This window comes from Hemicordylus capensis, chromosome 1 (assembly GCF_027244095.1).
Source record: "Hemicordylus capensis ecotype Gifberg chromosome 1, rHemCap1.1.pri, whole genome shotgun sequence".
In the NCBI taxonomy this organism is placed as follows: domain Eukaryota; kingdom Metazoa; phylum Chordata; class Lepidosauria; order Squamata; family Cordylidae; genus Hemicordylus; species Hemicordylus capensis.
Window position 1 is genome coordinate 9715800 of NC_069657.1, and position 23401 is coordinate 9739200.

Genomic DNA, 23401 nt, shown 5'->3' on the forward strand with positions numbered 1-23401 from the left:
AAGGACACAATTCAACAGCTTGTCCTACACAAAGCCCATTGGAGAGACCAGGAACAGTGCACAAATTTTCTTCCCAAGCTCCAGTTCATTCCAATGGGAGTTCACAAAGAGAACTTCCCACTGACCAGTCAAATGTCCAACCCTATTTGGAAGAGATGGACTTCAGATCTCTCCCTATTTTACAAGGACATCCATGTAATCTTACAAAGTTCGGCGGATTCATGATTAAATGTGGGATTTTGAGGGAGGGAAAACTGAGTCTGCTAAACGTTTGAAAAGAGTGATTTCTCCTGCATTGCTCTTGCAGGATCTTCCTGAGACATATTAAGTTAAAACAGCACCATCAAAATAATGCTTTCCTCTATGAGTTAACAGAAAGTATGTATGTCACCCTGAGTTGCTGCTACGGTAGTTCTTGGGACTGCAATGCTCTGCTAAGACAGCCAGTGTGGTGTTACGACCCAATCGATCAGAGAGAGAGAGAGAGAGAGAGAGAGAGAGAGAGAGAGAGTGTGTGTGTGTGTACAAACACGCACCTTTCTAGCTTCTTGCCTCAACTGGTACTGTTTAAGTAGAGCTGGATGCCAGTGGAACAGAAAGTTGGGGGTGGAAAAACTCGGCAGGAAACAGATTTAGCAATTTAAATGTTTTATAAGTTTTTTTTTTTTGTAATTGAGGAAACTTTTCATAATCTGACATTTGCTAAAAAAAAATAATAAAAAACCCCACTTATTAGAAATTATGCAGCAGAGTAGCTGTGGAAATATGAGCTCGCTTCACAATTATGAAGCCAGGCTAGGAAGCCCTTTGCCTATTGTGCGAAGTGGCATAAACCCCATAGAGGGCCTATCAGCTCACTGGCAGGCAGGGGGCTGCTTCATTCAAAGTGAGAGATACAAGCTTCGGGGCAAAAACCTGGCGGCTCCCTTCTGACCCCACAATCCCCTACTGGTGACAGATCCAAGCTCCATAGCAAATTAGACCTTCTCATATTACAATTGCAGAAGACAGATTCCATTAGCAGTATCTGAAATTGAGTGGAGAGCAGCCCCGTTATCAGACCTGACTCATAAGCGGTGCTATTAATCAGAGCTATGATAGCATTTATATATTTCAAGCTATCTGCCGCCGCTGTGATATTCTCCTACAAAGGGTTGATGGGACTTAGGGAAGGGAACAATAGAGCTTTCTGGGGAAAGCAGAGTAAATCAAGAAAGTCTATGACTTCCGCACATTCTGAAGGGATTGCGGTTTACATAAATTTTCTCCCAATTGGAGATTGAGCTCTTCCTCATCTTACACATGGGATTTAGTTGTCACTCAATGGGAACAGCTGTGAAAAGGTGAAGCGGCCCACCGCTCAGGATAGTGCCTCCGCTTTTAAAGCAATTAACCCATGAACAGGAGGATACCTGGCGATATCAAGAGGATTAGGCTAGGCAGTGCTTTATTAACATTTCCTTGAACTAATTCTAACTCTGACTAGCTGTCACGAAAGACTCTTCAGTCTTCTTCTTCTTCTTCTTTTGCTTAAGGAGGGAGGGGGCCAAGTTGGCCTGCTTCTTCTCTCCACCCCCAACCCCCCCCGCTCGCACTTCCAAAATGAAGAAGCCCACATCCGATCCGGGAGCCTAAAATGTGTCTGCTTTATAAGCAAATGCAAATGAGGAGAAACTATTAAGGCTCCCAGAAAGTCAGATTCAATGGAACTTTGCTGCAAGTAAGAGAGAAATGTGTGTGTGTGTGTGTGTGTGTGTGTGTGTGTGTGTGTGTGTGTGTGTGTGTGTGAGAGAGAGAGAGAGAGAGAGAGAGAGAGAGAGAGAGAGAGAGAGAGAGAGAGAGAGAGAGAGAGAGAGATCAATTAGCCAAGGGGTCACGGTAGATAGTCTGCTAAAAGGGAAATTAATACGAGAGCTTTCTATAGTCTTTTATTCCACATTCCCGCTTCACTAAAACTTAGAAGCTGCTTGTTATTAGCTGCTTTTGAAATTATAAAGAGCCCCGGAGAACGCCACACAAAGGCAATAGTCTAGAATAATCTCTAATCTGGAAGAAATGTATCCAAATATACCTTAATCGGAAGATTCTTCACTCTTTTTTAAGTACAGCATTTTAATTTTCTGCTCATCCCTGAATGGGATGATGGTGAAAGATACAATGTTGGAAGAGAATGAACTCTCCGCCTAGAATAAGGATCCTTTTTGCTCCAGTTTCGTATGTGAAAGCACAGAAATATTTGGGTAGGTGGAAAATCTGATCAATTAATTTGTCTAACAATAGGCAGGTAAGGACCGGCAGATGGGAAAGAGGATTTTGACAGAGCAGTAGCATCATATAATGGGCCATACAGCAAACAACACACACTAGGACAATAGTAGGGAAGAGACTCAACACTACAGAGAACCATTGAAAAGGTACAAAAAAGTCCCCCCAAATCATTCTGCCTCAAACAAGACTGAAGTTTTAAAAGATCAATAAAGGAATGAAAACAATCAATCTCAACTCTCAACCAGCTTGTCCTATTTAAACTTGACAACTGAACATCAGGCAATGAACTGCAATACAAACGCAAAGACGCAACTCAGGCTAACCTTCTGTTTTGCCAGCTAAGTGCACTGCAGAAGCAATGCCTTAAAATCAAACTTACCTTATCATTTCTGGCTTAACTTTGGGAGCCTCTACCCCCACTCCCTGAATATTTAAGATTCCTTCCACTTTAGAAAACATTAATGCTACTCTGTGACTTCAGCTGTGGGTACAAATGGATGCGAGTATCACTGTTGCTTCTCACCTGCCCCGTAAATCTCTGCTTCTGTTTTAAATGAGCAGCATATTACAGCTTCACTTCAAGGTAATTTGTGTCTTGCTTCCTCTTGTCAAGAATGAACAATCGAAAAATTGAGTGGAAAACAAGTCTTCCTAAATATTTCCCCCCTCTATGCACCACCGTATAGTGTCAAACAGCAAACATGTATTATGCCTGTCCCAGAGAATTTTGTGATGGATTTTCCCAAAAAAACAACAAGTTGCATTTATTTTAAATGTCTATGTATGCCCTCCCCTGTGGTTTTTGGGTTTTTTTTTAATGTCAATGATCTTACAACCTAACATTTGCAATGCAATTCCAAATCTGAACTGAATTCATTTTAACATTTCAGTTTTGGAATGCAAGTTAATGAGAGAGATCTCTTTTTAGGAGCCTTCACAGTCAAACACTGCAATACAGTTGCAAACCTAGAAAGAAGCATTTATGAAACAATTGCATCCTAAAAGGTTAGCCTTTTTTGTTCTATGGAAGCTACAAGGCATGTTTCCCTATTGCAAAAATGCATCCCTGCAAAAGCGAAATTAGATATATAAGAAACCAGGCTGTTCACCTTCCTATTTAGCAGAAAGCATACAAAAATGTCTCTTAGACTGGGAAAAATCCTTTTCAAGCAAGCAAGAGAATGAATCATGCAGATTTTAATAAGCAACTGTGGCATCTTAATTTCTAAACTACAAAAATGTCAACACAGAACATATTTTTAGATTTCTTGCTCCCACACATACTCAAAAATAACCAACACAGCCACACAAATTATGAATGAAACGTGTGTGTGTGCGCGTGCGCATGTGTGTGTGTGTGTTTTTGTTTTATAAGCAATCAAAATATTTTACCAGAGAAAAGGACAGTACTGAAGAATTTTATTGTTCTAGAACTAACAGAGCTGGAAATGGAGCTTTTGACATCAGACATGCTCCGACAAAAGTGTAAGTGACAAAAATTAAGGAACTAAAAAAGTCTTCTGAAAAATGTCTATTTCAGACAAGTATAGTTGTTGCTTTTTTAAAAAGAATATACACATCAAAAAGGACTTTAAACAACCCTAACTACCTGGCAGAATTAAAAACCTGATTAGAAGAACAAAGTGTCAGAATATAGTTAACACTAATCCGGCATGTAGAACAATGTCCTCTTAAGTGGGAATGAATGAAACTATTGTGTGAATCAAAAGCCTCCTCCAATTAAACATTAAAATGAAACTATCTTGACCTGCAAATGAATATAAAAACTTGGGACATGTCTCAAAACACACACCAGACAAAGAAAGAAAATCTGTTAAAAGGAATGATTAACATAACATATAAATGTAGGAAACAGGGTGGGTGCACGCGGAGATGGTTGGTTTTAAAGAATAAACACACACACACACACACACACACCCCCCGACAGCAAGCGACCCACGCTGTGATTCTTTACTGTACGCAACTGTTGGTGCAGTCAGGGCGGCTGGCTGGGGGGCTTATGTGCACGCAAGAAAAGGTTTTTAGAAGGTTAAGTTCGGATCACGCGGCAAATGAAATTGTAACAACCCCAACTGACACTGTATAATGTCTTCTTCCACCAAATCAATAGGCCGCTCTCGGCCCCAAATTACCATAGAGATGGTGTGCTCTTTCCTGAAGGGTGCCTATTGTCTGGCGAGAAAACAGACTTGCCACTTGAACTGTGCTGTCCCCAAAGGATGTGCACGTCATTAATTACTGGCCGTCTTAAAAAACATCGATGGACTTTTCATAGGAACCATACACCAGTAAACACCCACAGGGAAAAGGAGGGGTGGTTATTGCTTGACCCCACCACCACCACCCATCCCAAAACAAAAATCCCAATAGGATTTAAAAGGCCACTTCTACCATACATCAGTCTGAGGTATGGAGATTGTGTCTGGAAGTTTGCTCCAGGATCTCTAGAATCCTGCAATTCCCACCCACCCCCTGCAAATAATCTAAACATTTTCCAAATCCCTTCAAGAAAAGAGGAAATAGTGCAGATGCTTTAGAGAGGGCGTAGGGCCATCCCAATGGAAAACATCCCCATGGCTTTTCCACAGGGAGGCATGGAGATTTTTGTTTGGTTTATTTTAGAGAGAGATTACAGTAAATATGCAGGCAAATAGTAGCCACCACCTCAAGTCAAATTTGACAACCAAGTTCAAAAACATATCAGCAACATTTACGGATCGGTGGTGTTAGCACTAGAGCTGCTGAGCCCGAGCTTAGAGTGGGCATAGCCTACGAACCACCTACAATGCCACATTACAGAACGTTGTGGGAGCAACAGGACAGGACACCACCACCATATAGTTGGAAACACCTGCACAAATGTTTAGGACTGGGGGCTTGAAAGTGTGCAAGGTACTGCAATAACAGACTCACAGTAGTCAAAAGGAGCTATGCTCAAGTCACAAAACTCTAGAGGAGGCCCATCGATTGACTTTAGTGAGTTTGAAATGAAGTACATGGCTAGCAAATTAGAAAGGTGGCAAACAAGGAGGCTACCTTATTGGCTCTCCCTGTAAGACCATGTAAATATATGGTCACAAGATGTCCGACTGTCACATTTCACAATTCCAGTCTTTCCTGTGCATTCTCTCAAGTGCATCGCACCGTTGTACATAATGTTTACTGCCTCTAAAATTAAATTTTCAAGTCCGATTTAAAATGAAAAAGGGGCGGGAGGGGACCAAAATTAGCTTGCCATTGTGATGTTGTTTTCATTTACCTGTTTATTCAGTGTCCCCTTCCCCAGCAGGGCAACAAAAATCCCCACCCACAAATGTAATTCCTTTGTACGGTTTCAGTCCGGGTTATTAGAATAAACGGACGACGAGGGCAGATCCGTACAAAGAGCGGCATTACTGGGAATGCATTAAAGATTAATTTAAAATAAAATGTATAGAATAAGGGATTTTTCCCCACTAATGGAACTTGAGCATTATTATTTATTCTTCTCGAACATTACGCCCGACACTGTTCCTCACCGATACAATAGCGATCTCGCCTTGAGAGTTTATGCTTTAAATATTTCCCTTCAAAAGCTCTGGGGCCTTTTCCTTCTTCTCCTTCTTCATATTAACCCTATTTCTTTAACTACACTGAAAATTAGTTAAGGATGAATTATCTGATAGGGCAAGTCCCTATTCATAAAATATTAGAGAGGTGTACTTAAGCAAATAAGGCAGCTGAAGGCAGTTGAGCCCGCAGGCACGCAGTATGTTAAACATTTATCACAGCCTCCAAATGCCGTCCACAAAGCTCTCTTCTCACTCAGCCTGCATCTGTTTTAACGAGGCTTGGCAGAAGGAGCGCTTGGCGGAGCGCGGAACAGGTTTGGATTTCAAACAACATTAAGCGAGAACGTTAATTCTTCTACGACAGAAAAGGAAGTGTGTAATAAGGGATAGTCAAGAGACTGCCGGCTGTTCTCCTTTCCAGTGGCATTTGCAGGAGATCTCGGCACATGGTGGGTTCAAACTGGCACTGTTCATTTCTTTAAATTCTCACCTGCTTATAAGGGTGCCTTGTTTGTCGGCAGAAATGGCACCGTTTATCTGTTTAAAGTTCTGGACGCCATCAACACCGTCAGTGCAGCCCAGCGGTTAGCTCCACTGTTGGCATTTGGACGCAGGCCACTCGGGCCCAGAACCTTATTTTTAGCCATGGAAATTCGACTGAGGCGCCTTGGGCAGCGTGCTATCTGCGAGCCTCAGTTCCCCATCCATAAAACAGGATTATTAATGACCCGACTGACAGGGGTTTTTGCAAAAATGAATGCAATAAGGGTTGTCAATGTGCTTTCAGGCACTCGACACAATATCAAAACCATTAATAATGATTAACTGGATTTCTAAACAGGAATGGTCACCTCTGACCATCTGCCCAGGGTGTGGGTGTCCTCAGTTAATTAAGACCAACTTATTTATCCAAAAGTTTTTTTTAATCCATTAGAGTCATATGCTTTTTTGAATGACCCCTGTGTGGAAAGACTCTTAAATTAACTTTTGATCAGCAAAATAATTGGGTTTATTGGGGCTCAATTACCCCATCACTAGAAAACTCTCTTGCCAGAGCACTCTCAGGGACAGTGTGACACATTTTACATTTCCCAAACATTGCTTTGAAACTTTAATTTATAGTGGGGGATTATAGCCAAGTTATAAAATAAGCTTTCCCCTAACCCCACATCAAAGAGAACATCCCGTCCTCATGCACTCACAGCAGTCACTTCCTAAAGGTGGACTCCTATGGTGTCCATGTGAATACCATTACATTTGAGCATTCAAATACAACACAAATTAATTATTTTTCATTCTACATTATGTTTCAGTGGCTTAAATTTCATATTACTTTTACTGTTTTACAGTTGTAAGCCACTCCAAGCAGTATTGCACTGGAGGGCAGCGTTCCCTCCAAGGTGTGCGCATGCTCACACGTTTTTTAGTGTCCGCTCAGTTAATTTTAGATCCCACTCAGGTTTAATCAGGAAGGTCCCACTCTGAAGGCACGCGCGCTCACACTGTCTTGACACTGCTGCCCGGAACAAAACTCATCCCGCACACAGACAAAAAATAAATAAATAAATTAGAAAGAACACTGCTGGAGGGGTGGGATCCAAGTATTTCAAACAAACAAACAAACAATACTGCAGAGTTGTGTGATTGCAAGACGGGAATGTGGCTGCTGTGTGCATGTGCGTCAAAGAGAGAGAGGAAGAAACAGGAGGTCCTTCCCAGCTAGGTGGGACCCATTTTGATGTAAACCACCCTGAGCCATTTTTGGAAGGGCAGTCTATAATAGATAGATAGATAGATAGATAAGACTGGCTCCACCCATGTTATTGCGATATCCTCACATGCTGTTGTGTGAATCGTTCACAGGGGCCTTCACATATTCTGCAAGGATGCAGCAAAACCATCCATATCCCACAGCTCCAAATGGGTCTGTAGCTCAGTGTGCAGGGCATCTGCTTTGCATGCAGGAGGTCCCAGGTTCAATCTCTGCCACCTCCAGGTAGGCCTGGGGAAAACCCCTGCCTGAAATCTTGGAGAGAAGCTGCCAGCCTGTGTAGACAATACTGAGCTAGATGGACCAAGGGTCTGACTCAGTATATTGCAGCTTCCTAGGTTCCTAAATGCTTCTTCTTTTCACATGGTTAGACGTCTAGAAGGCTGCAACCCAGTACATCTCCTGGGATGCAGCAAGTAACTTGCACATGACGTTTCCTGTTCGCATCACAATTCCAGCAAATCTAAATTCTATTTCAATGCTCTACAGGATCCTTTTTTTAAAAAAAGTTACTGTACTAAACACAGGTAGAAAACGCAGAGCAGAAAACGAGGGAGGCAGCTGCCTGTCCTTTGTAATACTAGCAATTAAAAGTTTGCCAATACAGTTGGTGCTCATGTTAATATACTTTAAAGGAAGAAAGAAAGAAAGAAATAGGAAAGGGGGGAAACAAAGAAAAGCCATCTGTGTCTTTCTATAATGACAAACTTTGTTAGTTCTGGTCAGATAAATCTGATCAGTGGTCTGCGTTAATGAGACTGAACAATGTTGCTACTCTTTTGAAATAAATCAGTTGGGGCTGGGTGAGTTTGTTGTGTTGTTTCAGAACTCTTATGAAGAATCCAAGCTCCAATGTAAAATTCAAATTATATGAACTGCAGCCAGATGAATCAATTAACAGTTTGCAGCAAGCACCAGGGAGACATTGACATTTTAGCAGCCTGCTGGGTGATGATGAGCTCATATTGTTAATAACTTTTATATTGAGTTTTAATATTCAAACCAAGGAGGAGGAGGAGGCCTTTTCGGACACCACAACTATATTCCCCTTGCGTGTATTTGTTATAATATATTCACAGAATAGGTCACAATTTGTTTAGCTTGGACACAAACTTTATGAACTAAGGCAGAGTGCACATATACTTATCTTCTTGTGATCCAAACAAGGATCCCACTACAACATACAATGCTCGATTTCAAGAGAAATTGGAGGAAGGAGAAGAGGAGAAAGAGAAGGAAGGAGAAGAAGATGAGAGAAGTGGCTTGGAAGCTGAGAAGGAAAACTGGGGCAGAAAGGGAATGAGATATAAGCTTATTAACCAAAATAGTCAGCTGCATATCCCAAGGATAGCTTTCATGTCCCTAAAACTTCTGTCTAGAGCAGGGCTCTTCAACCTTGAGTCCTCAGAAGTTGTTCTACTACAAGTCCCATCACCCCCTGCCAATATGGGATGGTGGGGGTTGTAGTCCCACAACATCTGGAGACCCAAGGTTGAGTAACCCTGCTCTAGAGAGTATTGTTTACAATGCACAATTCCTTTCACAGTAGCTGAGGACCAAACAACATGTGATCCCAGAGATCTTGACTGAATTGCCTGATAAAAGTAAAGTTGCACCATAGAGTTGGTGTTGACTCCTGGCACCCACAGAGCCCTGTGGTTTTCTTTGGTAGAATGCAGGAGGGGTTTACCATGGCCATCTCCCGCACAGCATGAGATGATGCCTTTCAGCATCTTCCTATGTCGCTGCTGCCCGATATAGGTGTTTCCCATACCATATTCTAGGAAACATACCAGTGAGGATTCGAACCGGTAACCTCTTGCTCGCTAGGCAAGTTACTTCCCTGCTGATACCCAACACCTTTTTATTTCGTTAAAAGCAACTATACGAGAGCCTGATTGGGATCATGGCGGTGGCATGGGGGAAATTAAGAGCTTTAACCTTTCCTCCCCATGCCACAACCTTGATCCAAGTTGCACCACCACCACAACAGACTATTTTTTTCCACCCAAAAGGTTAATAGGAATTTGGGGGGTGTTTTAAGTGGAAAAACAGCACAGAGTGGAAGGGGCTAACCAACCTTCTCCAGCACTCCAGCCCCACTGCAAATCACTCACCCTCAAGGCTGGTTTTAGTCAGAAGATGATGATATTGGCCAACATCCTCACTACCACTTCAGGTATGCAGACAGAGCATAGGGACTCTTCACAGGCAGGGCGATTCCCACCAATCTCCCCTTCCCCTGGAAGAACACTGTGTCCCACACAATTTTATCTTGCAGCTTTGCTGCCCAGCCCTCAGGGACATAAGAACCTAAGAACAGCCCTGCTGGATCAGGCTCAAGGCCCATCTAGTCTAGCATCCTGTTTCGCACAGTGGCCCACCAGATGCCACTGGGGAACCCACAGGCAGGAGTTGAGGGCATGCCCTCTCTCCTGCTGGTATTCCCCTGCAACTGGTACTCAGAGGCATTCTGCCTTTGAGGCTGGAGGTGGCCTATAGCCCACCGACTAGTAGCCGTTGATAGACCTCTCCTCCATGAAGTTATCCAAACCCCTCTTCAAGGCACCCAGGTTGCTGGCTGTCACCACATCTTGTGGCAGAGAATTCCACAAGTGGATTATGCGTTGTGTGAAAAAGTACTTGTTTGTTGGTCCCAAATTTCCCAGCATTCAATTTCATGGGATGACCTCTGGTTCTAGTGTTATGGGAGGGGGGGGGGGGAGAGACATGCATCTGGAGAGTGTTTCTGGAGAAAGGGGAGATTAGCAAAAACTGCTCCTTGACCCTGAGCGCAAGTGGGGGTAGAGTTGCCCAGAAAGTGCATTCTTCACTGCACACCGACAGAATCAGTTAGGATGCCGTGCACACCTGCAGAATCAGCTAGGGTGTGGATTTCCCCTGGATTGGGAAATCCTGTCACAGCACTCCCAGGAATGATTTGGCCCTATGTGTATATCCTCTGGGTTCATTGCTGAAACGCTGGACATAATTGCATGGAGATTTTTACATTTTGTGATTTATTGGCAGGTAGTCAAACGTACATGCCTCAGTGGCGCATGCGCAACCTATCCAATACACATACTGTTTTGGCCTTCCACATGTATCCCAAACCTGCCAGTTCTTATAGGTGCTCGGATGCACACAAGGAACACCACTGCCAGCCAAGGGTCCCCATTCATTCCAAAGGACATGCAGAAGAAAGTCCATGCAGCCCCTCCACGGCCAAACAAACAAGGGAGCATCTGAGTGCAGGAATGTCATGTGTGCATTGCAGAACACCCAGTCTTTTGTAACCAGGCACAGGTCTTCTCTCTGCCCTAATTCGTAATGCATTTCACTACAAATGAGGGCAGTGGCAGGCCAGGGGAAGCTCCTGTGAAGATGCTTCCTTCACCTTCTGCTTTTTTAATGTGGGGAGCATCTGTGAAAGAGACCGACAAAATGAAGTATTTTTTCACACAGCGCATAATCAATCTATGGAACTCTCTGCCATAGGATGTGGTGATGGTTGGCTTTAAGCAGGACCAATTCCAGGAGGGCAGGTCTATCAACAGCTACTGTCTTGGTGGCTATAGGCTATCTTCAAGCTCAGAAGCAGGATGCCTCTGAATACCAGTGGCAGGGGAACAACAGCAGCAGGACAGAGGACACGCCTTCCTCTCTTGCCTGTGGGCTTTCCAGAGGTGGGCCACTGTGGGAAACAGGATGCGGGACTAGATAGGCCATGGGCCTGATCTAGCACGGCTGTTCTTATGACTACCATCCGGTGGTCCACATTTTTCCATGTTTCCATAGCCTGGGATCCAAGGAAGAACCTATACTTACACAAGGCGCCTGCGCTAGGCCAATTAAGTTTTCTTCTTCTTTCAACAACAACAGACTCTTCCCAGTATCACATCAGAAGCGACTCTTGAAATTCCCCTCAGTTTCAAGAGCTGTCTGCCACTCGGCTCAACAGGCTACCATTCAAGGCAGCAAGCCTAAAAGTCCCTTTGGGCTCATGGAACTAGTTTCATGGTCCTTAGCTTGTCTACGGCTCCTTATCCTAGTTTCCTGGGCTGACATCCCACGTAATGCTGCAGACATGTAGCCCAAACAAGAGCAGGCATTTAGTGAATGCGCTCGTGGTTCCTATGCTCTTTGCTGATCTCCTCTTTTCTTGGAAGTGCTCTGTGCAATGCACAAATATATCCGGGAGAACTGCTGGACATATCTGCACACTGCACAGAGCACTTCCAGGGAAAAAGGAGATCAAAATCCACCTTCTCCTCAAGCATGAGCTCCCGCACTGCTGAAGAGAAAGTGCATTCACTGCACGCATGCTTTTTCCAGCTGAATGCACACAGCATTCTTGGCCATGGACTTTAGCATTTGCACAATTCCTGTTCTTAGCTCTAAATTAACAATTGTGCTATTAACTTTTGCATGCATGTTCTAACCAGAAGCTGGAACCCCAGCAGCAGACGGCAAAACATGAGCATCCCCTTTACCTGGAAACGGTGTAAAAGAGATAGCCTGCTGCAGCTGCCCCCAACAAGGCACAGAGAAGATTCACTCGATAGGCAACAGAGCCAAACGGGAGCAGCTCGATTGCCAGTTTAGCCAGAATTGTGAAGAGCGGATAGCCAGGGGGGTGAGCAACCTAGGAACAAACAGAGAAGGCATTTTCATTAAGATGTCACAATGGCTGCCTAATTGAGAAATAACTCCCTTATTAGCCCAGTAATAAACACTAGGTTGCAGCACCCTCCCTCCAAAAGCAGCTTTTCTCTTTTCCCTTTTCTGAAGTGCCAATTTTCAAACTTAGCAAAATATTTGCCCGAGTGGATTTGGCGACACGCATCACGCATAAGAATGTACCACTTAGAAAGGCGGTGACACTCGTCATTATCGTCCCTTAAATGGCTTGAAGTTTGGGTTCATAGTATATTAGGGTCATTCAAAAGGCCAGGTTTCTGTTCTTAATAATTACACTTACAGACACACACACACACACACACACACACAGAACAGATTCTGAACTATTTTATTGGTTAGCAAGTTGAAAGACCACACTGCTATCGGATTACCACCACGATGACAGTCCTAAGGTCTCGCCTAAAGGGGATCATGCGCCATAATAAAGTTTATTAAATAATAAAACTTATTAAAATTGTTAACCCGATTTATTTTATTCTCCCCAGCTTATACAAAATTTGGGTTGATAATAAGCCAGCTACTGTACATACAGTAAAGCTTTTGCTTTATAATTTAGTTTAATTGGATTTAAAACTTGGGAGTAAATTGTCGCGTGCTGTACTTATAAGTTAGCAAAAACTGTGGTTTGAAAATAAATTAATCTACTTTAACTCCATGCTTAATTAAACTTCCTTAATTCCTAAAACTGTTAATGAGAGCATTGATTAAACAATAAAACTAATACTTACTCCAAGCTCATAGGCGGCTGTGATCAACTCCCCTGTGGAAAAATAATGTAAAACCAATAATTACTATTAGGGAATGACACTCCTCCCAAGTTTTCAAAATCCAAACCCTTGCGTTGGGGGGTTTTGCATTAATTTGACTGGATAAAAGTGTAAATCTGTGGAGATTTAACAGCATGAAATTCTCCAAGAATATTTTCTTTCCTCTCTGATGTCGTTGCACAAAATAGCTTTTGTTATTTTTTTCTTGACACTTCTTCTGGCCGATAAGTGAAGGTGAGCTGCGTTAATAATAAAAAGAACAACAATGATTTTTAAAAGGTTGGAACCATTCAAGGTACAGGAAGAGTCTGCAAGGAGAAATTAAAGAGAAATAATCAAGGAGAGTTGATTTCAACAGTAGCACAGTCTCGGAAGCACCGTCTTTCGCTGCCACCACGGCTAGTTCTTCCTGAAAGAACTGCAGTTTCATATTGTGAAGTAGGGCAACTATCCAAGCAAGGAAGCCGAGCAAGGAAAGATGGCAATAAAGCAAAGAAATTTTGAGAAATAATGATTGATGCAACTAACATAATATTTGATTGTCAGATACTATTTAAAATCCATGACCTACTGGTTAATTATTCCAGGCGCGTTGAGCCTAAGAAGTTTCAAAAACCTTTAATATATTTGCTATATATGATCATAATTGCCAAAAGAATCTTTTTTGCTAAGTGGTGGGAGAAGAATCCCACCAGCCTCACAGGTGACATGATAAGAATCCCACTTTGCTAGCCTCAAACGGTGGCTGAACGGAGTCCAAAAATAGTTAACCCTTGTACATTAACTGGAAGCATTTTTTACAGATATTTGCACACCACTTTTCAACAAGAAACAGTTCTCAAAGTGGTTCACACTGAAAATGAAATGAAGGCTCACAATCTAAAAAGAAACACAAGGAAGAGAACAGCAACAGTCCCTGGAAAAATGCTGTGCTGAGGTTAGAGAAAAGGACAGTTGCTCTCCCAGACCCTGCTAAAAATAAGAGAAGCACCACTTTAAAGGTTACTCTTTGCTGAGTTAACAGGGAATTTATCTATCACTATCTAGTTTGAACCAAGTGTGATGAACTGTCAATGAATCATCTGTCCTAATAGTTTTTCTGTCTTTGTATTTTCTGTACATTTTATATAATCAATATGCAATACATTTATAATCATACATTTGCAAAATGACACTTACATTTTTAATTTTCACACACACACACAAAACCACCTTAACCAACATCGACATACTACTCAGGACAGTGTGTTCCTCAGGGCATTATGATTTCTGTGCTGCCTTACGATTATTCTTGTCCTGATTTTATTACATATCACCAGCCCTGCCTTGAATTTTTCAATTTGTTTTGAAATGCCTCGAAAATTAAGAGGAAGATGGTGGCGTAATAGCGTTGCTTCGTTAGCATTTTCTGAAGCATGCTACATCTTCAAAGCATTGCATGCCGATCTCATCTGGAAAGATTTGTCAGATGGCATTAGGTACATTCATCTAAAATGTAACATTAAGCAAAATGATAGGACCTATCAGTAGGCCTGAGAGCAAGCTTCAAAAAGATGGCAAATCCATGGGCTCACAGGCTCGGCCCCAAACAATTTTGGGGATATTCATGACATAATCTGCATTTCTCGACTCAAACATTTGTCCATTAAGAAACCACAAATCTACGTATTTTTTCAGTGAGTTGTTGCAAAATACTTGCATTCTTCCCCACCAAATGTCAAGGTTCCACACAGACTACAAAAATGGTTCAGTCTAGCAATCCAACCCAGATGCCCCAAATAGATTTGGCCTGATATCTGACCTATATATTTAGCAAGAAAAATCCACCATATTGATTTCCTGCACTATATATCAAAGTTTTTCAAGTGGCTGCTACACAAAATCTTACAATTTATTTATTGTATTTCTATACCACCCAACTCAAATTAAACAGGTGCGCTGTGAACCCATACCTCTAGGCTCCTGACTCCTGAGTATAGGCAAGTTAATTGCAAATGTGTTTAATTTATAAGCATGTTGCTGCTTTGTTGTTTCAACTGCACTAGTTATCAGTTGCCAAGCATGATTCGAGATGATGGTTTTTCATCTTTAAAGTCCTAAATGGCTCAGGACCAAGGCACTCCAAGGACCATCCTCCTCCGTGTGAATCTGCCCAGCCCCAGAGATCTCCTAGGAAGGTCCTCTTGTGCATTCCACTAGCCTCCAAGGCTCAGCTGGTGGTGACACAAGAGAGGGCCCTCCCTGAAGTGCTTCCCTGTGGAACTCCATGCCACAGGAGATGAGACTGACTCCCTGTGGTCCAGCAGAAGCTGAAAATGCTTCTGTTTCAGCGGGCATTCCCTGATCTTCAAGTGGTGATTTTTAGTACTCTCTCACACTGCTTGTTGTTGATACTGTTTTGTTGTTTTTATAGATGGTTTTAATTTGTGCCCATGAGCTGTTTGGGGCCCTGTGCTGAGGTGAAAAGTGAGATAAAAGATTTCTTAATAAATAAAACTAAAAGTCACACTGATCTGTATCCAAATACAGCAAGAAGTCATGGTTGCAAGTACCAATACAGATCTGAAGGTGCCCAGATGTGAAGGAAGGAAGAAGCTTCCTCTGTGTGCCGTTACTTGAAGAGGGAATTCCAGCAGACACAGTTCATTCTACAGGGGCGAGGGAGGGAAGGGCACTTTCGTGAAATCCTCATTCGTCCAAAGCTGCTAAAGGCACAGCAGGTCCATTCTAGAATCAGCCATGTGGCAACCCAAATTCCTGTGAGGAAATCAGATACTGGTGAACTAGAAGAGATGGTGTGCAAAAGGTCCCCTCTTTCTTAAAGATGTGTTCACTTGCAAACAGGGACCCACAATTTTAGCGCATAAATCAGGGGTGGGCAAACTTGGCTGTTGCTGAACTACAACTCCCATCACCCCCAGCCACAATTTATTGTGCTGGGGGGTGATGGGAGTTGTAGTTCAGCAACAACTGGAGAGCAAAGGCTTGCCAAACCCTGGCATAAATTGTCACAGTTCAGAATGCTAGCCCAGACCTGTAAGGTACCTCCAGCTGGGCTAAAACAAAAAATTTTAATGTGCAGGGAACATTTGTGCACTAAGGAGGATTTATTCCTGATGTTTTTATCTCAGCCTTCCTCCAAGGAGCTCAGAGAAGTGTACAAGGTTTAAAAAACAACTGGAAAGCAAAGTAGGGAGTAGGGGAGTCTGCCTTCCATGGAATCAGACTGTTGGTCCAATCTTGCCTACTTGGACTGCCTGGAGGCAGCTCTTCAGGCAGGAATCTTTCCCAGCCCTACCTGGAGATGCTGCCAGGGATTGAACCTGGGGCCTTCCACATGCAAAGCAGATGCTCTGCCTCTGAACTACAGATCACCCCATCCCCAAAGAAAGGTCTTTTCCCCTTCCTCATTTTATTCTCACAACAACCCTGCGAAGTAGGCTAGGCTGAGAGACAGTGACTGGCCCAAAGTCTCCCAGAGAGCTTCAGAGCCCTCAGTGAAGATTTGAACCCAACTCTCCTCGTTGGTGCAGAGAGAAATGACTTGACTAGCAAGCCAGAGGTTGCCAGTTCAAATCCCCGCTGGTCTGTTTCCCAGACTATGGGAAACACCTATATAAGGCCGCAGCAATATAGGAAGATGCTGAAAGGCATCATCTCATGCTGCACGGGAGGAGGCCATGGGAAACTCCTCCTAACAAATACAACCACAGGGCTCTGTGGTCGCCAGGAGTTCAACACCGACTCGACGGCACACTTTACCTTTACGCCCTTGTTTTTAGCAAGGCATGCTAGTCACGGCTGCACACTGGCTTCAACCACATGAGCCCCCACCTGAAGAATGAAGGGCTATTTCTGGACTGGACCAAACTGGGGGCGGGGGGGTGTTTCAAGGGGGTCCTGTTCACACTCAAACCGAACCAGACCAGCCAGTTCTGTGCACACCCCTAACTCCCATCAGTCCCATCTACAATTTATTGGAGTTGGGGATGATGGGAGCTGTTTTTCAGCAACATCTGGAGGCTCCCTGTTTGGGAACCACTGGCCTAGAGCCTTTGGAGTCAGGTGGTATATACATCAAATAAGTAAGTAAGTAAGTAAGTAAGTAAGTAAATAAATAAATAAATAAATAAAAATATAAAAATAAAAATATATAAATATAAATTAAAATATAAATAAAAATATAATTTAAAATATAATTTAAAATATAAATTAAAATATAAATTAAAATGTGAGAATCAGGGCAAAATAGCTTCCAAAAACGGGGAGAGAGGTCCGTTTGCCTCTTTTACTGGAATGCAACCTTACAGATTCGCAGATCCTTTTGTGCATCCTTCACCCGGCGCGATACAATTCCCCACACAAGTGTGTTCAGATGCTACAGCCGCATGAAGCAAATGGAGTTCTGCAGGCTACAAATGGTGAAATGCAGGTGCACGAGCAACTCCCACCTTCACACTCCCAGCATAACGTGCCAAAAGGGAACTTGCATCGGGGACTTTGAGCATCTCCCTGCAGGAGATGTGCAGATCTCCCCCTTGTCATGACACACTAGAAATATGCAGCACCCTCATAGCTGCTTTTTCCAAAGAAAATAAATCGTGCTTTGTTTTAAAAGTTTCACAAGTATGCTGTAGAAGGCATCATTTTAGAAAGCGGTATTCCCTCTCGTGTCAGAAAAAGTGGAATTCTTCTCTAAGGTAGCACCGCTGCCTGAAGTTTTTATAAGAGTGTAGATTAAAGACAATTTTGTTAAAAAATAATAATAATAAGCAGGGCATCTGTTTAGGTCAGGGCTACACAATTTCAGCCCTCCTGCAAATACTGAACTACAACTCCCATCATCCCTTACTACTGGCCACTATTGCTGGAGGTGATGGGAGTTGTAGTCCAACAACAGCTAGAGGGCTGAAGTTGTGCAGCCCTGATTTAGGCAATCAAAAGTTTCTTAAAATAACCAATCTAACACCCCTGCTAAGTGAGCAAAGAGGCACCTTTTTAAAGCAGTGATTCCCTTTATTTAGCAGGGGGAGAGAAACTGGTCCTATCCATCCTAAGCCCAGCATCCCTCCAGTGGCTGTTGCTGGGGTCTATCTTCTGTTTCTTTTTTTAGATTGTGAGCCCTTTGGGGACAGAGGAGAACATAAGAACAGCCCTGCTGGATCAGGCCCACGGCCCATCTGGACCAGCATCCTGTTTCACACAGTGGCCCACCAGATGCCGCTGGAAGCCATAGACAGGAGTTGAGGGCATTCCCTCTCTCCTGCCGTTACTCCCCTGCAACTGGTACTCAGAGGCATCCTGCCTTTGAGGCTGGAGGTGGCCCACAGTCCTCTGACTAGTAGCCATTGATAGACTTCTCCTCCATGAAGTCATCCAAACCCCTCTTAAAGCCATCGAGGTTGTTGGCTGTCACCACATCCTGTGGCAGAGAGTTCCACAAGTGGATCACGCATTGTGTGGAAAAGTACTTCCGTTTGTTGATCCTAGACCTCCTGGCAATCAATTTCATGGAGTGACCCCTGGTTCTAGTGTTGTGTGAGAAGGAAAAGAAACTCTCTCTCTCCACTTTCTCCACACCATGCATTATTTTATAAACCTCTATCATGTCTCCCCGCAGACGTCTCTTTTCTAAACTAAAAAGCCCTCCTTATTTTTAAATAAGGAGCCACCTTATTTATTTATGTTTCTCTATGTAAACTTATTTGGGGTGGTATATAAATATTCATTGTATCGTTCCGGGTTATCATCACATCTGGGTCCCCAGAAGTTGCTGGACTGTAGCTGTAGTTCAACAACATCTGTGACCCAGGTGTAAGAACCCCCAATTCTAACTAGGGATGTGCAGAACATTCCAAGCTCAGAACAGAATGCCGTTCAAATGAAGGACCTGTTCCGAGCTCAGAACGACCCCATTCCGAGTCGGAACATTTTGGGCGTTCCGAGCACATTTTGGACTCCAAAATAGTGCTCTTCTGGCCTCTGAGCATGCGCAACAGCCACCTGTGTGGTCAGCACCACCACGCAAATGGCTGGCATGCATGCTCAGAGGCCGGAAGAACATCATTTTGGAGACCAAAACTGTGCTTGGAACGTTGTGAGTGTTCCAAGCTCATTCCGCCGGAACAAACGGCTCAGCCAGTTGTTCAAATAGAATGTTCCAGGCATTTGTGTTCCATTCTGAGCTTGGAATGGAACACAAATGTCATTTCGTGAACATCCCTAACTCTCACCAATTTAAGTGTTGCAGCTCTGCTTTTCCAATATCTCTTTTTTACATCGTCACATCACATATGCCAACAATCCCACACAGGATTTCACTTCAGTGTCAAAATTTGCACCGGTTCCCTATGTAGACTGAAATGACTCAGATTAATGGAAATCATATTAGTGTGGGAATTCTGTCAGCTGTGAAGCAACACAAACTAACTGCCATGTTTGATAGTGGCTATTCTTATTCACCATTTATATCTCAGCCTTCCTTCATTGAACTCAGGGTGGTGTTCATGGAATATGGAACTGTTGCCTCACAACAACCCTGCAAGGTTGGAATGAATTGAAAGAGCAAGAGAGAGAGAGGGAGGAAGAAACTGGCTGGGGATTAACCAGTAAACATTGTGGGTGATGGGACTGGTCTTGTGGTAGCAAGCAAGAATTGTCCCCTTTGCTAAGCAGGGCCCACCTTGGTTTGCATTTGGATGGGTGATTACGTGTGAGCACTGTAATATATAGTGGAGAATCTGCTTACATGTATAAGGTTCCAGTTTCAATCCCTAGCAGCATCTCCAGGTAGGGCCGGGGGAGACTCCTGCCTGAAACCCTGGAGAGCTGCTGCCAGTCAGTGTAGACAATACTATGCTAGATTAACCAAGGTCTGACTCAGTAGAAGGCAGCTGTATACTTTCGTTTCATGGGAATATCATATTACTAGCAAGCCAAAGGGCATTTTCACAAGCTGCTGAACATTATTCTAATTAACACCATCAAATCACTAATGACATTGCTGCTACTCCAACCAATTTCTGTGGCAGCTTTTTCCTGCTACAGAAATCGCCACGCCACTGCTGGAGAGGATACTTTCTCCCCGCGCCCCCAAACCCATTTGTCTAATCCAAAAGGCATACAGCTCTACGACATTCATAGTGGAGGACCGCAGTGCTTCAAGCAGAGCACACAAGTTATTATTATTTATTATTTATCTAGCTCCGAGGTGCCTCAAAAAAGCTGAACTGCAAATAGAAGCCCACATTCCCGCACAGCCCTCAATCAAAACTTGAATCTCTTGCACTCCAAACATGTGTTCCAGTCGTTCACATGTGCATACAAACAGCATGAAGGAAGTCAAACGCGGTTTCCATTTTTTTCCCTTGCAGAGAGCTCTGTGCCTTTAACAGCTGCAAGTGAAGCAGACCCCTCTCACCGCAACTCCATGGTGGTGAAAAGCTGCACCAGCTAAATTTCCGCCTGCCACACAGCTCTTACAGGCACAGAGCTACGATGAGAAAAGCGAAAAAGGAGGGTGAAATCAGGTGGAAAATGGGTTTTTAAAAAATAAATCACTTGCAAGAACTCTGTTTCTGTAGACTTGGCTTTAAAAAGGGGCTTAGACAAATTTACAAAGGACAGGTCTATCAATGGCTACTAGTCAATGGAGCTATAGGCCACCTCCAGCCTCAGAGGCAGGATGCCTCTAAATACCAATTGCAGAGGCGCAACAGCAAGAGAGAGGGCATGCCCTCGCCCCCTGCTTGTGGGCTGCCCAGAGGCATCTAGTGGACCACTGTGGGAAACAGGATGCTGAACCAGATAAGCCTTGGGCCTGATCCAGCAGGGCTGTTCTCATGTTCCTATGTTCTTATGGGCTTCACACACATGCAGCACAAACAGCTGGCAAAATGGTCACTTACTGTGGATGGTGGAATCACATTTTTGATGGAACATCTGAAGCTGCCTTCTGAGTCAGACCATTGATCTGCCTGGCTGAGTATCATCTACACTGACTGGCAGCAGCCCTCAAAGGTTACTTCCCCAGCCAGTTATTGAACCTGAGACCTTCTATGTGCAAAACCCGTGCTCAACCACAGAGCTATTATCTAGTCCCCTGACTGACTGCTCACGTACCAAGCTTTGGGCAAGCAAAGAACTACCACAGAGAGATAGCTTCTACCACAGCCCAATCTCTGTTGTACTATTTTTCTGATTGCAGAGCACTGATGATTTAAGGGGAGGGTGGAGCATGACCATTATTTTAAAAAAATCCTTCTCCTGCAGTCTAAAGTAATAGGGTCCTTTCTATCACCTCCTCACCAACAAACTGTGCTGCATGTACAAATCAGGCCTCGGCTCTGCATCCCCCAAATGGGTGTGACAGGAGGGGGCCTACCTTGCAAGGCTCTTTGTGCTGTTTTATTAGCATACGGCGATCCCGCTCATCACCCTGCTTCACAAATGCAGTCAACACATAATGAACGGAACATCAAGTGACCATGTGCATAACAGTGAGTGGGCCACTGCACAGAACGCACCCCAGAGAGGCCATTGATCTCCCCTCCCCTCCCACACATTTCCCAAGGGCACCACCATTTCACAAGTGTCACTGTCAGCTATTAAAACCTCTTTCAGCCCTTTCAATCAACACGTGTAAAGAAGAAGCAGGATTACAGGCTCCAACCTTGAGGTGACTGACACATCCACCTGAAGGCCTGCAAAGAGATCCTGCATGCCTAACCGTACACACAGTGGGCTTTCCTTGAGCACTCAGGAAACCTGAAAAAGCAGCATTCCCAATCATGTGGAGAGAGCCCGATGCATATAGACACGAGGACTCTTTACAGACACTCAAATGCATGCATGGAGAATGGGGGCATGTGATCCATCCAACTCCTCTCACTGGGTTCCTCAAAATGCCTGAAAGGAGCAAAAGTGTTCAGCAATTTCCAGCAAGTGTAAAGGGAGCAGGGATGTAGAAATACGTGCGACTCTGAACTCAGGATGACTCTATGGGATCACCCCCATTTTATCCCCACAGCAAGGTGAAGAGAGTTGGTCTTGCACTAGCAAGCAGGACTTGTCCCCTTTGCTAAGCAGGGTCTGCTCTGGTTTGCATTTGAATGGGAGACTACATGTGTGAGCACTGCAAGATATCCCCTTTAGGGGACAGGGCCACTTTGAGAAGAACATCTGCATGCTTGCATGCAGAAGGTCCCAAGTCCAATCTCTGGCATCTCCAGGCACAGCTGGGAGGGACTCCTGCCTGAAACCTTGGAGAGCCACAGCCAGCGTAGACAATACAGAGCTAGACAATACAGAGGTAGATGGACCAATGGTCTGACTCAGTATAAGTAGCTTCCTCTGTTCCCAACAACCCTGGGAGGTAGACCAGGCTAAAAAAAGAAAAGAATTACCTAAATTAATCCCATGCCCTTCAAAGCTCAGCAGTGATTGAACCCGTTACACACAAACACACACAACTTTGAAGTGTGTGTGTATAAATAAATAAATAAATAATTTTGAAGTGGTGGTGTTTTTTTTAGCACACTATTGTCCAGCTTTTTCGAATCCTCCCTTAGTTATGTCAGCTGCAAAAAAAAAAACAACAACAGCCCAAAAAGGAGATTTTAGCATTAATTACAAAATGCAAAAATGTGCACATTAGCACAGCGCCTGCGCTGCATCTTGGAAGGAGTCACGTGCGTGGGGAAAGGGAGAGGCGTGGTACTTTACCGGAATCTCCCCCGGGCGCGGAGTGGGGCAGGGCCGACACGTACAGGGCTGCCACCGCTGCGCCCACCGCGCTCGCCCCGCTTCGCGGACCCATGTGGACACCCAGCCGCCTCCGCATGCGCGCGCCGCTCCTTCGGCTTCCGGGTTCTGGGAAGAGGTGGGCGGGGCCAGGCCGGCTCGTGCCATTTCGAAATTTTGGAGGGGGGGAGGAAGCGCTTCCCCCTACTGAAATGCTACGATGGTTTCATCGGCAAGGGAGCTCTTTTGCTTGCCTTGAACGGCGGCGGCGATGTGCTTCCCCGGCTGGTGGAGGGCGGTACTGCATGCGCAGGTGGTTTCTAAAGAAAACCGAGCGGAAAGGCGAGATCGGCAATAGCGAAGGGCCGCGTCGTTTTAGTTTGCGGAATGCGGAGCAGTTTCCTTGAGTTCCCGTTTTCTAAGGCCAGTCGTTGTACGGCTGGGAATCTTGCCTCTTTGCACCTTCCACACGTTACGCAGAGGCAGACCTGGGTCTGATACTGAGAATTCCCTGATCAAGGGTCAAACTGCACCTGATCGGTTCTTCTGTGTTTTTGCTTCCCAATATAGCAGATAAGAGA

The 23401-nt window shown here is 44.1% G+C and overlaps 1 protein-coding gene across 3 annotated transcripts in view; it reads right to left on the reverse strand.

The window, feature by feature from the left end:
* Positions 1-22928, reverse strand: part of TMEM260 (transmembrane protein 260) — a 72112-nt gene extending 49184 nt beyond the window's left edge. For all 3 annotated transcript variants that reach the window (XM_053286807.1, XM_053286806.1, XM_053286808.1), the window contains exons 1-3: positions 22803-22928; positions 13041-13072; positions 12105-12256 (exon numbers count right to left, since the gene is read on the reverse strand). In XM_053286807.1, coding sequence (XP_053142782.1) covers positions 12105-12256; positions 13041-13072; positions 22803-22920 — 302 coding nt within the window. In that variant the 5' untranslated portion in view covers positions 22921-22928. The remainder of the gene's footprint in view (positions 1-12104; positions 12257-13040; positions 13073-22802) is intronic.
* Positions 22929-23401: the final 473 nt, after the last annotated feature.